The sequence below is a fragment of the Petaurus breviceps genome, unplaced genomic scaffold (genome assembly GCF_028583685.1).
Source record: "Petaurus breviceps papuanus isolate PSGF00001 unplaced genomic scaffold, PetGlider_PUasm1.0 90879, whole genome shotgun sequence".
In the NCBI taxonomy this organism is placed as follows: domain Eukaryota; kingdom Metazoa; phylum Chordata; class Mammalia; order Diprotodontia; family Petauridae; genus Petaurus; species Petaurus breviceps.
This window is the reverse complement of record NW_027187368.1, coordinates 1,996,990-2,013,861: the sequence shown is the minus strand read 5'-3', so window position 1 is coordinate 2,013,861 and position 16,872 is coordinate 1,996,990. Positions and strand designations below refer to the sequence as shown.

At 40.6% G+C, this 16,872-nt stretch overlaps 1 protein-coding gene across 1 annotated transcript in view; it reads left to right on the top strand.

Moving 5' to 3' along the window:
* The first annotated feature begins 4,502 nt into the window (after window positions 1–4,502).
* The window catches only part of LOC138150370 (carboxyl-terminal PDZ ligand of neuronal nitric oxide synthase protein-like), a 35,985-nt gene continuing 23,615 nt past the window's right edge, over window positions 4,503–16,872 (top strand). The window contains exons 1-2 of the mRNA XM_069073756.1: window positions 4,503–4,959; window positions 12,125–12,196. Coding sequence (XP_068929857.1) covers window positions 4,855–4,959; window positions 12,125–12,196 — 177 coding nt within the window. The 5' untranslated portion in view covers window positions 4,503–4,854. The remainder of the gene's footprint in view (window positions 4,960–12,124; window positions 12,197–16,872) is intronic.

Sequence of the window (16,872 nt, the reverse complement as noted above, 5' to 3'; positions counted from 1 at the left end):
AAAAGTGACATTCTCTATCCTTGAACTTAAAATTTAGTAGGAGGGAGATGGGGGACAACATAGACCTATAGAAGTAAATATGATAGAAATACAAGATAATTTTGTTGAGGAGAGATATTAGCAGCTAGGGATATCATAAAATTCTTCATATAGAAGGTAAGACTTGAGCTAAATCTTGAAGGAAACTAGAGATTCTAAGGGGCAGAGGAGGAGGAGGGAATACATTCTAGGCATGGAGTACAGTCAAGCAAAAGCGTGGAAATGGGAATTGGAGTACCACGTGTTATCTGAGGAACTTTAAGGTCAGTTTTGCTGTACTATAATATGTGTGAAGGGGAGGAATATGTAACAAGAATTTCATAAACACCTGCTATGTGCCATACTCTTCTAGGCGATAGAATAACAACATAATTAAAATAGTCCCTGGACTCAAGGAACTTATATCATACATATGGGGAAAGACAACATGTATGAATCAAAGTAGATACAAAAAAGCCATAAAATAAATACAAAGTAATTTTCTGGATGAGACACTGAGGAGTTGTTTTATGTAGGAAATAGCTTTTGAGCTGAACTTTGGATAAGAGGATAAGGTGGTAAAAGAATGTCCCTCTAAGAATGTGCTCCAAAAGTACTGAGATAGGAGATGGAATATCATAAAGAACCATTTTCCTGTTCATCCTTCACAATACTGCCAAAGTGATTTTCCTTAAGCTCAAATCTGATTATGCCACTCTCCTATTCAATCAGCTCCAAAGGCTCCCTACTGCTTCTAAGATAAACTACAAATTCCTCTGTACAAATTTTAAAACCTTACAACTTGGTCCCAATCTATCCTTCCAGGTTTATTACACATTATTCCCCCTCCTGTACCCTGTGATCTAGCCAAATAGCTATTCTCTTTGTCCATTATATCTGCACACTATCTCTCTTCCCTTTGGGCCAGCTGTCCTCCATGATGGGAATGCACACCCTCCTCACCTCTACCTCACGGAATCCTTCTTTTCCCTCAAGATTTAGATCAAGCAGCATCTTCTGCATGAAACCTTTTTATACTTCTAACTCCTAGCATTCTCTCTCCCAAACTACTTTGTATTTAATTGTATTTATTATATTGATATCTATTTTGTATATACTTAAAGCACATACTCTAAAATTATCCTCCCAAACTTCAGTTGTACTGGAAGATTGAATCTCCAAAGCATGATTCCTACATCTCCACTCAGTGTTCTAAGTGTAGCTCTGAGAAGCTGGCAGTAAATTATAATGCTATAGTTTATGAGCCCCCGCCAGTGTGCTTTACTTCATGATTATCAGTTGATATCAGTCAGCCAGACTTAATTAGTCTTTAGTCAGGAGTTTTTTTTACTGAAGTGCTATAATAGGAATAATTATTATAAAACATTCCCCTTAAAATCCCTGATATACTTTCCTACCAGCATATATAGTGTTCAGGATAAAATGAGCTAAAGCTTAAAGAGCACATGTGGCAAAGTTCTTACCTGGGGGTCTTTTGTTGGAGTTCTCCAGCTGTTCCTCTGAAGTGTAAGGTAGCTGTTCTGTTGAGTTATCATTGTAGAGCCTTGAATCTGCCTTTCCTTATCAAATCTAATCTATTTTAAGCTCCAGATGTAGACACTGTCACCAGCCATTACTGTTCCAGGGCTGCTGTTAGGATACTGGTTTAAAAAAAACCCAACAAATTATCTGGTCCTCCAAAGCTCACAGTTCCCTCCTCTGGCTGGGGGATGGAGCACCAGGGAACACTGGGCCTGAGACTAAATCTGAAGCTCTCTTCTCCTACCCAAACAATTTCTTCACAGGAGCTTGGCACTCTCTCTCTCCTTTATTCTATAAGATATTCTAATTGTCTAATTGAAACTAGTTCACTGTTGTTATTGGTTTTGTTTTGTTTTGTTTTGTTTTTGCAAGCCTCACAGGACATGACCAAGTCACTTAACCAATCAGCACAGACTTTCTGTATAACATTACTACAGTTCATCCGATGGCTTCTAAAGACATCTAGGTTGATCAAGGATTTCTCATATTTTGTCTAAAACTTATAACTGATTGATTGATTGATTTAACAAAGGTCTCCGGGTTTTGTTCATGCCTAGTGAACAACTAAGTTGTGTTTCAACTTTGTCACTTACTTTAAGCAGAGTAGGATCATTGTTGTCTAGGCTGATCCCTACCATTACACTCTCTGACCAATTTTAATATTTGCTATCCCCAACAATTCTACCAGAGGAAATTTGACAGTCTATAGTCAAAACATGGAAAGCTCTTTAGTGACTTGGCAAGGTTTTGTACTATCCTTTTTATCTCATTTGATCTTTACAACGGTGCTGTTATTATCCCTATTTTACAACTGAGGAAATTGAGGCAAATAGAAGTTGACTTGCACAGAATCACAATGCTAATAAGTGTCTAAGGCCACATTTGAACTCAGCTCTTTCTGACTCCAAGACCAGCACTCTATTGGATTTAGCACAGTGCTTGGCTCATAGGCACTATATAAATACTTCTTCCCTTTCCCTTCCTTTCCCTTCCCTTTTTGAATGCCATCTCCAGTGCCTTGTACTAATGATTCTCAAAACAAAACAAAAGCTTACATGGCCCATTTCATAATAAAATTCAGTATTGAACACCCTCCTTAAACATATGGTAACATAGTTTTAATATATCAATATCATTAAATGAAGTCCTAATAAGTAACCTCCTATTTTGGTATCTACAAAAGTGCCTTCCTCAACCCAAAACAACATAGGGGGAAAAAGGAAAAAAAAATCAAGCCTCCTTTCTCATAGGGAAAGCTTAATTCCATGCAGTGTTCCTTGACCACATAGGGTTCTCCTCACCACAATTAGATACATTCAGTTGACAACTGGAAGCCACCTGCCTCACCCCTCAAGTGAGGAACTAAACTTTCCTGAATCATGGAATTCCTGATGGAATCCAAATTCCCTCAATGCATAAAGAAATTTAACTGGCATCTGGACAAATTTTAGAGGTGTCCCTTTCTAGACAAGGCAGGGGTCAGATGTTTAGATGACGCTTAAAGGTTCAGTCTTTTAGTAAGAATATTTGCATACTTATATATGGATCTCTCCCTTTAAAATGAATGGATGAAAAGTCATTAAGTAAGTACTTACTACATGCCAAGCACTGTGTCAAGCTCTGAGATAGAAACAGAAAAGCAGAAACCATCCCTGCTCACGAGGAGCTTACATTCTAATGGGGGAGACAACACATTCAGAAGATTTCAGCAGTAAGTCTGATGGAAAAGTGCCATAGTCCCTACAGCAGTGAAACAGATGGTAATGCATCCTCTTTAATATCATTTTCACTGACAAAATCATATTTTTTCTGATACTGAACCATTTGACAGTGCCAAGGACTTTAGTGCTGAGAGCTTTCCAGATTTTCACCTTCTCTGGCTGCTGAGGAAGAAGAGGATAAATGAAACACCTTTCTATTGGTAGCTGATCACTAGCTAGAGGTGTTAGTGCTGCTTCAACTAAGCTGGCTTTCCATCCAACAAGTGGCAGTGGGTGGGGATATCCGGACCCCTCTCCAAAAGGTGGCTTCCTTGACTTATGGTTTTGACGGTTGGGCTGGAATATAAACTTGATAAGAGTAGTTCTTGTTTCATTTTTTTATATTTTTATTTCTAATATGCATAATGCCTGGCCATAGTAGGTGCTTAATGAATCTTGTTGATTGAAGTCCACTTTGATCAAAATAAAGAGAATGAGGGTAATAAAGCTGGGAAAGTAGGCTGAAGTCTGCCTAAATGAAAGGAGGGATTATTTGCTGACTTTGCCAGGTAAATATTCCTAGAATTCTAAAAGGTTGGACCTGGAAGAGACTTTAGAACAGAATCTTGGAACTAGAAGAAAATTTAGAACACAGAATTTAAAAGTGGAAGAAACTTTAGAATACAGAATGTTAAAGTTGGAAAGGTCTTTAGAACACTGAATTTCATTTCTTGTCATCTACCTCATTCGGGACTCCTCTCTTCAGCGTTTTTAATGGGTGGTCACCTAGCCTGTTTGAACGCTAGGAAGGACGAGGCGCTCCCTGTCTCTTAATAAGGCAGCCCATTCCACGGGAGATGCTTTCATTGCCAGAAAATGTTCATTACACTGAGCAGAAATCTGCCTCTCCATTTGTTAATAGTCTTTGTCTTGGACCTCCCGGTTCTCCGATCCTTTTCTCCCTGCTCTTAGCTCTAATCTGGGAGCGCAACGCAATCTAAGAGCCAGGAATGAGGCCTCTCTCGACCAGATTGGGGCGGACCTGCTGGTGGGGCGCGTAGAGGGGTAGTGTGGGGTGTGGGGTGCTGCAAAGCTGGAGGTTAGCAGGTGCTCAGCCCCTCACATTAAGGACAGTGGGAGGCGGTAGCCTCAGCCTCCGGGTCCCACGTGAGGCAACTTTGGGCCAATGGGGCAGCGGCTGCGCGGGGAGGGCCCGGCCAGGCGGCTGGGGGGTGTAGGGGGCTGAGGCTCTCATTCAAACACAGCGGGCTGAGGAGGCGGGAGGCAACAAACCTCACCCCTCCGGGTGCCGGGCTCAGCTAAAGGCCTCCGCACCCCTGGAAAGCCCCATTTCCCTGATCCCCCGGGACTGGGAGACTGAGATTAGGATCGGGATCGGACAGGCCGGTGCTCGATCCGGTATCTGGGGATGCTCTGGGTATCAGAGGAGACTGGCGACGTGTGAGGGCGCGGGAGACGACGGAGCTCGGGCTGGTGGACAAGAGGGCCACAGCTCCGCTGCTGGGAGCGCCGCCACATCCATCCCACGGGAGCAGGGGGTGGGCTCCTCGGCACCCCGGGACTTGAAACGGCCATGCCCGTAAAAAACAGATACAACCTGGTAGATGAGGGTTGCGATTCACGGCTCCCGCTGCACAGCGAAGAAGCCTTTCAGCACGGGATCCAGTTCCAGGCCAAGGTAAGGCGTTGGGGCGTGCCTTGAATGGCAAAGCGAGACATATCTTAGAACTCAATGTCAGAGGCGGCAAAGGTTCAGAAGTAGAATGTCCACGGTGGACAAGGTACCTTAGAACATGGAAACGTTAGAGCTAAAAGGAACCTTTCAGGTCATCTTGTCCGACCCTTTATTTTACAGATAGGAAAACTGAGTCATAAAGAGAATGTTATTTGCTTCCAAGGTCCACAGGGAGCATTCCCTGCCACTGGTTTCCTGGGTCCCTTACCATCTGACTTCTTCTGTCCCTTTCCTTTACCACTCCCACTCCCACACACATTTGCTTTCTGCCCCCCTACTCCCAGACTACCATCATGGGTTTTATTTTCCATTCTCTTTCTTACTATTTCCTAGATTGAGTGGGAAATTGAACTCCTAAGATCATTTCCAAAAGCCCCTTCCAGTTCTGACACTGGGTTCTGATGTCCCTTGAAGTTCTAACATTGTAGAAACATCTCTCCTTCTTGATCTTTCTATTCCCTCTCAGCTACTCCATAGCAACATGTCCTCTTTTACACTAGACCCTCACTGGTACTCTTCCTCTTCTCTAGTCCACCTGTCACCAGCCAGCTCTGCCCAGCTTGTCTTTCCTGTCCTCTGTTCTGGGATATGGTGTCAATTAAGGCCAGTTGGCATGGTCACTGCCATACTGCAGATAATCCTAAATGAATGTCACGTCTTGGGCATTCTCAGTAAGGGTGGATTTGGGATTTGGGTGTATGTATGTTTCTCAGTGGGCTGAAGGACATTCCAGGAGACAAAAATCCAACATGGATAAATGAAGTCAACAGATTATTTCAAGTGATTGTTCCAACCTTCTCCCAGCAACACTGACTTGAGATTTTGCTTCTTTTATCTTCTAGAGAGCTTTCATGGTGCAGCTGGGTTTTGGAATCAGGAAGATTTGGTTCAAAGTCCTTCACATTTAATTTACTATGTGACTGTGGATAGGTCACAACTTTTCTGAACATCAGAAAACCCTTTTAAAACTTATCCACTAACTTATAGAAAGGTTGAATATCTTGGTGGAGAGAATTTCATACCAATAAAATCACAGATCCTTGACATATTGAATTACTTCTCCATAGTGGAGGTGCTTATGACTAACAAATGAGAAAAAGAAGGGAGTGCAATTATATAAGCTAGAATGTTAGAGGTCAATGGGACTGTAGCAATTAAGCTCCCTTATTTTACAGATGAGGAAATTTAGGTCCAGAAAAAAAGAAGTAGAAAGATGGGTTGTTATAGGATTTAGAGTTGGAATGCATGTTAAAGGCCATGTAGTCCAACTCTAATCTCCACTAAACCTCAGATCACTATGAAATGAAACAGTCATATAGAGAGAGGCATATAGAATAATGGGAAAAAGCATCACTTTGGGAAGTAGAGGACCCAGACTCTCATGTGAACTCTGTGATCACGGGCAAGTCACTAAACTTCTCTGAACCTCAATTTCTTCATCTTTAAAATGGGGATAATAATAGTTATACTGCTTATCTCAGAGTCATTGTAATGAAAGTGCTTCATAAATCTCACTGCACTGGGGGTTTGAAGATGTATAATTTAGTCTGGATACTGCCATTAACTTGCTATGTAGCCTCTGAGCCAGAGTTGTCTGTCTCCTTTGTAAAGTGAGGGATTTGGATGAGATGAGCTCGAAGGCTTTTTATCTTTACGTAGTCTGTTTCCTAACATTCTGTGTTCCAAGGTTCCTTCCAGCTCTAATGGATGCCAACCAGGGAAGGCTAGAGGGAGTAATTAAGAGACTTCAAAGAGGAGATAGAGCTTGAATGGTAGGTAGACTTTGTGGGGAAAGTAGTCTAGTGTTGCTTGAAAGAAGTGGCCTTGGAACCATAAGAATTTCCTTTCAATCGTGTCCCTTTTCTTTCAAAGTTCTCCTGGGAGCTGTTAGAGGGGCTGTCTCTGAGCACTGGAGGGCTCTCTTCTTTGCCACTGGCCTGACCTTTTTCTTGTTTGGACAGAGCAAGGAGTTAAGTGCTTAGATCTGAGTGCTTGACTCAAATATCGGATATTTGCCAGATATCTAACTCATTTTAAGTAGGTCAGACTTAGCAGATGGAGTTTTCCCAAATAATTGAACAGCCACAAGAAAGCATGAGATCTAAGAAGAAAACTCCAAAAGGTCATACATATTACCTTTGGCTTAGATTAAACTGGTTTGCCCCCCAAATGGCTTTTGGTTAAGAAAAAAAGATTATAATTATCAGATTAATGTATACAATTTGGGAAGGAACTTACCTTGGGTAAGATGAACTTGGCTTCCGGAATTGTTCAGCTGCTAATAACTCCCTGTGTGATCTTAGGCAAAGGAGTTGGAGGTAATGAGTCCCTTCTGGCTCTCTAGGTTCTATGATATTACTACTTCCCTGGGCCTCAGTTTTGTCATCTGTAAAATGAGGTGTTGAACTAAATTGTCTCATGCTTTATGCAATTCTAATATTCTAAGAGCTGACGTTCATTTCAGCTCTAATGAATGATGTAAACTACAAGAATGTTAACTCCTTTTTTTGGTTTGTGTGTTGTGACCCCTAGGCCTAGGTGGAAAGGGAATTTGTTATAGTGGATAAAGGGTAATTGGTTTATATGGAGACTAGAGATTGTCTCAAAACCTGAAGTTTCAGAAGCAGAATTCAGTGATGATTGTGGGATAATAACTGGTTTCTTCTGCCTGGCATTCAAGGCTTTCCACAGCCTCTCTTTTCAACTAACTTTCCAAGCTAGTCTCTCTTGCTACATTTCCTACTTAAACTCATCATCTACCAAATAGGTCCATTTACCATCTGTTTTTTGCTTGTAGCCCCAGAAAATGTGAAAACAGGAAAGGGCCTTTGTCGCACTTTCACTTGACAGAGAAAGAACCTGAGGTTCAGAGTCATACTACCTTAGTGACAGAGTTTTCTCAGCCCAGTGTGCCCAACTCTCTACTTTTTTAATTAAAAATTTTTTTACTTAAAGTTTTATTTTTAATTTTTTAAATTTAAATTTATTTTATTTTTATTATTAACAAAAAATTGTTTTTATGTCATAGCTATTTCTAGATATGCCCCCACTCTCACCCACAAGAACTTATCTCCACCTTGCACCAAAGAAATGCAATTAAGCAAAAATAATCAACATATTATCTATGTTTGACAAGGTTTTCTACCTTCATAGTCGAAGTGCATTTCATCATTTTTTTTCTAGGACCATTGGTTGGTTTTTCAGTTACTCATAGCTTGACTTTCTTTTTTTTTTATCTTTTCACCTGTGTGTTATATCTTGTTCTGTTGCTTTCATGTATTTCACCATGTGTCAGTTCAGACAAAGCTTCCAATGTTTCTCTGAATTCTTCACATTAATTTCTTACTCTTCAATAATTTTCTATCACACACGCAGACCACAGTTTGTTCAGTCATTTCTCAGCTATGGCCACTTACTTAATTTCTAGTTCTTTATTACCACAAAAAGTGCTACCATGAATATTTTGTTATATATTAGACCTTTCTGATTTTAACTTCCCTGGAAGTACTTTCTGTTTTTTCAAATCCCCCCCCCCACACACAACCCATTGTGGAAGATACTTACTATTTTCCAGGTACTGTGTTAGGCACTGGAGATGCAAAGAAAAAATGAAATAATCCTTGCCCTCAAGGAGCTTATTATGTTCTATTGGGGGAAACAAGTACAAAATAAAGTAAATATAAAATAATTTGGGAAGGTTGGAGGGGAGGGTCAGGAAAATGCCTTATATAGGACATAGTACTTGAGCCGAGGTTTAAAGAGATCTAGTCATTCTAAGAGGATGAAGCAAAGGGGGCATATGCATTATTAACATAATGGGGTTGGGGGGCAGACAGCCTGTGCAAGGTACAAAGATGAGGGATAGAATATTGTATATGCAGAAACACAAGCAGACCAATTTGGCCAGAAGACTGCCTTCCACAGCCTAGAATGAGCTTTCCTCTCTCAATTTCCATATCCCTTAGTGTTAGTCCCCCAGTAGACTCTTTACCTCCTACTGTTTCATAACATCTCTAAATATTCTTATTCAAAATATTTAGCTCTTATGTTCATTTTTTTCATGTGTGTTACTATTATCTCTTCAACTAGATCATGAACTACTTGAAAGCAAGAATATTGCTTTAATTGCCCTTTCATTAATCCATATATGTTATAGTGTCAAATCACCTCATAATCTTGGTCCCCTTCCTATTGCAGGAATTTCCTCTAAGACATCTCTCAAAGGTAAATCTCTCTAATTGGATACTCCCAGGGATGGGGAGGCAGATTAATCTAGTAAAAAGAGTACTGGACTGGAAAGTATGAGAGGGTTGAGCTCCAACACCTCCTCTGATACTTACTAATTAGCCAAGATGTTTGACCTCCCTGGCTCTCAGTTTCTCCATTTGTAAAAAGAGGGATTTAGACCAGATATGTTCTAAGGTCCCTTCCATTTCTAAATCTATGATTTTATGATTATCTCTGTCTCCTTTGGAGCATCAGCCACAGGTCATTACACCTAGCAGGTGTTCCTCAATACCTGTTTAATTGAAGAATATAGCCCTCATAGCTTGAAGGGTCTTCAAAGGTCATCTTGACCAACCTGTATTTAAACTTAAATCCTCTCAAAGGTTCCTGACAAGTGGTCAGCCATCTGGACTTCACTTGAACACCCCTTGGAAATTCAATCCCTCCCGCTGTTGGACATGTCTGATCATTAGGAAGTTCTTATTTTGAGACAAAACCTGCCTCCTTGTATCTTCCACACATTTGCCCTAATTTGTTCCTTTGGGTCCAAGCAGAACAAACCCAATCCCTCTTTTGTATATATATTCATATACATATATATATATATATTCATAAACATATATGTATTCATATACTTGAAGACAGCAGTTATGTCCCTACCCCACCCCCAATTCTTCTATTCTCTAGGTTAAACATCATTAATTCCTACAACTGGTCCTTGTTGGTCATCATCACAACCCTGGTATCCTCCCAGCTGCTGGAATTTCCTCTCTGACATCCCTGACAGGCATTCCAGCTTTTGCCTACATACTCTCAGCAGCATCATGTAGATTTGTAGTCATCAGGTATGGGTTCAAATCCCACCTCTCCCACCTGTGCAACCTTGAGCAAGTAACTCCATCCTCTAGACTTCAGTCTCATCACTTAAAATAAAGGGGTGGGGGTGGAGGTGAGGGTGGGGGTGGGGGGTGGCTAGGTGGTGCAGTGAATAGAACATCAGCTCTGGAGTCAGGAGGACCTGAGTTCAAATACGGCCTCAGACACTTAACACTTACTAGCCGTGTGACCTTGGGAAAGTCACCCAACCCCAACTGCCCTGCCCTCCACCCCTCCAAAAAGCAAAAAAAAATTTTTAAGTGGTGATGAGGTGATGAAAAATTTTAAGGAGGTGAGGGTGTTGAATATTATTGCTAAGGTCCCCTCCCACTCTAAAATCCTCTGTTCTACCTCAACAATAGCCTGTTTTAATTTTGGACAGCTCTCAATATGAAGAAGCTCTTAGATTGAGGTGAAATCTACCTACTCGTAAAATCCTTTCAATTGCTCTTAATGCTGTCTGCTGAACAAATCAAATAACTCTTCATATCACAGCCTTTCAAATAAAATGCAAGTTTTCTTGTTTGGTATTTAAGGTCTCTCACAATCTGGTTCCAACCTTCCTTTCCAGACTTATTGTACACTACTTCCCTCCACTCACTTTACGTTCCCCTCAGACTGACCCAGTTTCCAATTCTCATGCAATACAGTCCATTTCCATATCTGTATGTTTGAGGAGACTCTCCTCTGGGCCTAGAGTGCACTACCTACCCCCTTGCCTTTCCTTCTGAAAACCTCTGGCTTCTTTCAAGACTCAGCTCTAGAGTCACCTTTCCTATGAGATCTGTTCTGCTATCCTGATCACCCAGATGCTAGCATTCCCCTGACCCTCAAAATTACTTTGTATCTATCTTCTATCCACATATCTATCTATCTATCTATCTATCTATCTATCTATCTATCTATCTATCTATCTATCTATCTATCTATCTATATGATATTTCCCCTGAAATAGAATGTAAGCACCTTGAGGACAAACATGGTATCTTTTTTGTCTTTGTATTCTAAGCACCTAGCATGGTGCCTAGCACCATTTATTATATTATTTAGTAAATATTTGTTGAATGAATGGATTTGAAGTTAGAGATAATTTCATCTGTAAAATAAGGATGTTGGAAATAAAGTTTCTTAGCCTAGGACTCCCCCAAGAAGTGTGTGAAGAGAGGGTCTGTGATCTTGGATGGGGGAACAATTACATGTCTATTTTCATTATTTATTTATTTTATATTTATTATATGTTATTTTATATATTTCTATATTATTGTATATTTATTTATTTCATTAACCTCTAACAAAAATTCAGCATTTCCTTCAATTATTTAAAAACATTATTCTAAGAAGGACTCTATGACACAAAAAAGTTAAGAAGACCTGCTCTATCTAACTCCTTCATCTCCATTCCCATTCTTCACATAGCATGGGACTTTAGGGATATCTGAAAAGGAGATTCTTGTTCTGGATGAGAAATCAGACTAAACAGTCTCTAAGGTTCCTTCCAACTTTGATATTCTATGATTATAAAGACACGTTCCCATCCTAGTCTCCTTCTTCTATTTTAGCTTTCCATTGCCCTCCTATAATGTACCACCTAGAACTGAACACAAAACTCCAGATGCTTCCTAACCCAGTACAGAACAAAGCAAAATTATTACTTCCCTTGCTCTGAACTTAATACCTCTATTTATTCAAATGATGATTGCATTTGCCTTTTGCCAGAAGTTGACTCATCAAAAGCCCAGTATCAATCTAATTTGTCAGCTGTAATTGGCTTGGTGTTTTAAGAAAATTAAGAGAACTTGGAGATCTTTCCAATGAAAAGTCATACAAAAGAGCTTCTTCCATCCCAACCACTTGCTGAGAGTGCCAACATTGTTTTTTTTTTTTCTTTTGGTGGGGGAACTTAAGATAAGTTAAAACCATTGGAGCTGTAGTTTCCCCTTTCTGTTTACTCTTTTTCCTCTTCCCCTTTTTAATGACCAGCTTCCTTCTTGTCTCCTTCTTCTAGTACATTGGGAGTTTGGATGTGCCCCGACCCAACAGTCGCATGGAGATTGTGGCCACCATGAGGAGGATCCGGGTGAGTATGAGGGGTAGGGAATCCCAGGACAGTTTTTCCTGGGACTGGCCCAAATCCATGGGGGACTGTCTTTCCGTCAGTCAGCCAACTAGCATTTGTTAAGTACTGACTCTGAGCCCTAATACAAAGCACTAGGGGTCACTAAGAAAGGCCTCCCCAAAATCATTATTATTATGGTTTTGCAGGGAGCCATAATTATAACTCAGTATTTTATAATGATAATAATAATATTGTTATTGGGTTATCATATAATGGTTACATATAATTACGTAACTGGCACCTTCCTGAAACCTCATTGTACATGGAACTGTGGAGATTACCCTGAGTACTATAAAACTATATTAACAGAGTATAAGTATCCTTTAGACTGGTAGTCTAGTCTTAATAAATTGAGAAGCCTTCAGGTATAGGTCTGTTAAAGGAGAGTGTCTGCTAAGGAGGAGTGTTAAAGTTTCTTAGCCTAGGATCTGTGGATTTCCTAAGAAGTCTATGGATAGAGGGTCTGTGCTTGGATGAGGAAACAATTACATATTTATTTTCATTATTTATTTATTTTATTATAAATTTTTGTTTGGAGGAATAGCCTTGTTAAATGCAGAGAGGCTCATTATCCCAAGTGATGAATTTCAGGTGATGAATTATATAAAAGTTCAAAGTGGACAGAAGGGCATCCCAGAGGTACTAGTGGTAGAAAGTAGTAGAAAAGGTCTCTTGCAGAAGGTGGGATTCAAGCTGGGTCTTAAAGAAAACCGAGAGTGGAGAAAAAAACATAATAGGCACTGGGAACAGCCAGTGAAAAGTCAGAGAGTTAAGCTATGGAGTGTTGTGTTCAAGAAACCTCAGGTCGGCGGTATAGCTGGATCATAGAATGTGTAGAGGTGAGAGGTAAGGCACATGAAGACTGGAAAGGTACAAAAGGGGCCAGGTTGTGAAGGGCTTTAAGTTTCAAATAGAAGTTATCCAAGCTGGTTTTAGAGATGTCACATGGGCAGCTAGGTGGCACAATGGTTAGGGTCAAGAAGACTCATCATGAATTCAAATCTGGTCTCAGACACTTACTGACTGTGTGACCCTGGACAAGTCACTTAACCTTGTTTGCCTCCATTTCCTCATCTGTAAAATGAGATGGAGAAGGAAATGGCAAACTATTCCAGTATCTCTGCCAGGAAAACCCCAAATGTGGGAATGAAGAGTTGGACATGATTGAACAACAATGAGATATTAGAGAAGCAGACCATTTGTAGAACCCATTTTAGTTAGTTTGGTAAGAACTGCCAAAACTTGTCCTCTGCTAGCCTCAAATTCATAACTTTGAGCTACCTCCATGCCAGTATGAGTGATGGGATTGAGTGGAAGATGATTAACAGCTGACTTTTCTACAGTGTTTTACTTCTGTGATCTCATCTGATCCTTACAACTACCCTGGGAGGTAAGTAAGCAAGTGAATGTTTTTAATCTCAGTTACACAGATTAGGACACTGAAGTGACTTGTTTGGTCAGACAGCTAGGAAGTGGCAGAACTGGGCCTGGAATCTAGGTCTTCAGACTCTTAAATCCAGTGTAGTCTAATATATGTTTATGTTTATGTGTATTTATCTACGTATGCACATTCACACATAAAAAGTGTATACACATTTGTTGACAGGTACATCTAGAGAAGATTTTAAAAAGAAATCAAATTATTATCATCATCATTGAATTCTAGACCAGAACAACTTGGATGGCTTTAAAATTGGTTCTGAGATTATAAATGAGGCTCCTCCCACTTCTTACTAGTCTCCATCCTGAAATTTCATACATTTATGCCTTTGACTTGGTTGAACTAATGGCTCTTCTCACTTTGCTGGAAATACATACTGTGCTGCCATGGATTTCTTTACCTTAGCCATCATCCTGCCTGGCTTCACCTCTATACCCCAGAATAGCAATTAAAATAAGATCTGTTCTTCTAATTCTCTAAGGTTTACAAAAACCTGCTTTACAGGATCTCTATGAAGTGGCTAATATAAGAATTGTTTTTCCCAATTTACAGATTAAAAGAGTAAGGCTTAGAGAGGAGATGTGACTTGCCCACAGTCACATGGCTAGTAAGTGTCTGGGCAGGGCAGTGAAGCCCAGGCCTCCTGGACTGCCAGGTTAGCACTTCATTATACCACATTACTTCTCTGTTTTCACAATGTATTCTCAGGATAAAGTGTGATTGCATTAGGCTCAACAACTTTTCAGATGGGTTTGAAGTCTTCTAGGAGATTTTCTGGGGTTTCTTCTTGTTCATTTGAAAGAGAATATGATTTCTGCTGAGTTAGGTTTCCTTTGTATCAGGCTGCACGTGAAGAGGTTCCTGTATTCATTTCCAGCCAATAGCAAGAGTGAACTCTCCCCTTCAGGCTTCCCAGAATAGCCATTTGCATCTCCCTGAGATAGGAGCAGAGCTAGTTCAGACGCAGACCTTTCCTGATGATCTTCCTATAAAAAATAGAGGCCAGAGGACCCAGGCCCCTCCAGAAGTTACCATGGATCTCATGAAGTCAGTGGACTGTGTTGGTCCTAATGTCGATCTTAATGTCCTAATGACAGAATTGAGTTTCAAGTGCCTTTCATCTTAGATGAGGAATTGACCATTAATAAAGTAGTGGTTACTACCTTTCTCCTTAAATAATGATTATAATAGTCCTTATTTCTTTTTTGCTTCCCTTATCATCATGCTTTCCTTACAATAACCCTGTGAAGTAGGCAGAACAAGTGTTCTCATGCCCATTTTACAGATGAAGGAACTGAAACAAGAGGGGCAGTATTGGTATTGTGGAAAAAGCACAGAAAACCCTCCCTGGGACAACTTGGATTCATATCTACAATGAGGAGTAAATGATGTATGTCTGTTAGATCTCTTCCCTCTGAAGACTCCAGGATTCTCTAACGCTGAGAAGTGATTTGCCCGAAGTTAGTCACACAGATAAGAGCTGGGGCTTAACCTCCCCTCTCTCTCCTCTGGTTTTCTGACTCCCAGGCCTTTTCTTTTTCCAGGACACAACACTCATTACTCACTTTTCATTTTTAAACATTTTGCTCATCCATTTTCAGGCAAGGACACATTAGCTCTGAGATCATCATGAGTGTTGTCTCCGGTCTCCATACCATGTTAATTTATTTATTCTTTAAAAATAAAACAGTGGTCAATAGCAGGCTCTCTCCTCCCTGTCCTTTGCCTTGGTAGGCAGAGGGGGCTCAGAGGAAAGAGAAGAGTTCCAGGCTTCTTTAGAACCATGACCTGAGTAAGGGAGGGAGGCTACAGTTCAAAGTATGTGTGACTGGGGAGAGACAGCTGAGGCAGGCTCTCTCCTTAACCTCCTCCTCCTCCTCCTCCCTGTGTCTTTGAGGCTTTTTCCAAGCACTTGCTCTACCCTTGGAAGCAGTGCATGGGACTAGTGGCCAGGAACACCATTTGTTCTTATGAACGGCTCCCCCCATTCCTTCCTTCAGCTTCAGAATGTAGGAGCTGCTCTGCCTAAGGAATGGTGGCTCTTTACCCAGGCTATCATTTTGAAGGGAAGGATCAGGGAATGGGAGAGAAAAAAAGCAGTCTATCTCACACTTTCATGGCAATCAATAATAGCATTTATTCAGCACTAGGGACTACTAAATGGTGTAGTGGATAAAGCACTGAGCCTGAAAGAACTGAGTTCAAATGTATGTAGCCTCTGACATTTATTAGTCTGGGTAAGTCACTTAACCTGTTTGCTTCAGTTTTCTCATTTGTAAATTGGGATGCCTACCTCCCAGGGCTGTTTTGAGGACTAAAAGAGAAAATAATTGTAAATCATTTAGCACAGTGACTGGCACAGAAGAAGCACTAAATAAATATTAGCTATTATTAATAAAAATGCAAATAATTGCATCTTCTGTACTTGCCAGGTTTGTGAGGATAAAATGAGATATTTGTAAAGTCCTTTGAAAATTTCAAAGTGTTTTTTAAATGTCAGCTATTATTACTATGATTATGCTTGCACTTATTTGTTGAGGTTTAGGTTTTAGGGGTGCTTGAGACCCCAAAATAGCAACATGCTGGGTCCTGCCGAATGAATTCGACTTCTCTCAGCCAAAGTAAAGCGATTCGCCATAATGGGTACCTGTTACGCTCATATTGGACAAGTGGGTCAGAATACTCTGACACAGAGTGAATCCCAGCTAGATAATTCTCGGCAGCCTCATGGAGGCAAGATGGAGCTTATATACAGAAAGGCTGTGGGAGGATTTAGGGGTGGTCTAGAGGAGGAGTTTGGGGAGGGTCTTGAGGAGTCTAAGGAGAATCTTGAGGATTAAGGGTGGGAAGTAGCTGAAGGCTACCTGGAGATGACAGACAATGGAGGGCTAGGCTAGTCTAAGCATGTATAGTTATTTTGGGAGGATTAAGGGAGGAAGCCAGCTGGACAATGGAGGGCTAGGCTAGTAACAAAGATTTGGGTCTAGGGATAATGAAAGGCTTATGGCCTCAGGCAAATTCCTCATCTAGTGGGAAGATTCTAGGAGAGTTCAAGAAGGTTCCCAGAGCCTGTACCCCATCAATATTCACATACATATATGTACTTTGTCATAAATTCATTTTCACGTTCACTTTCATTGACGCATTCCTGTGCATACATACTCTCACTTTTATACACATTCAGGTAGGCACACTC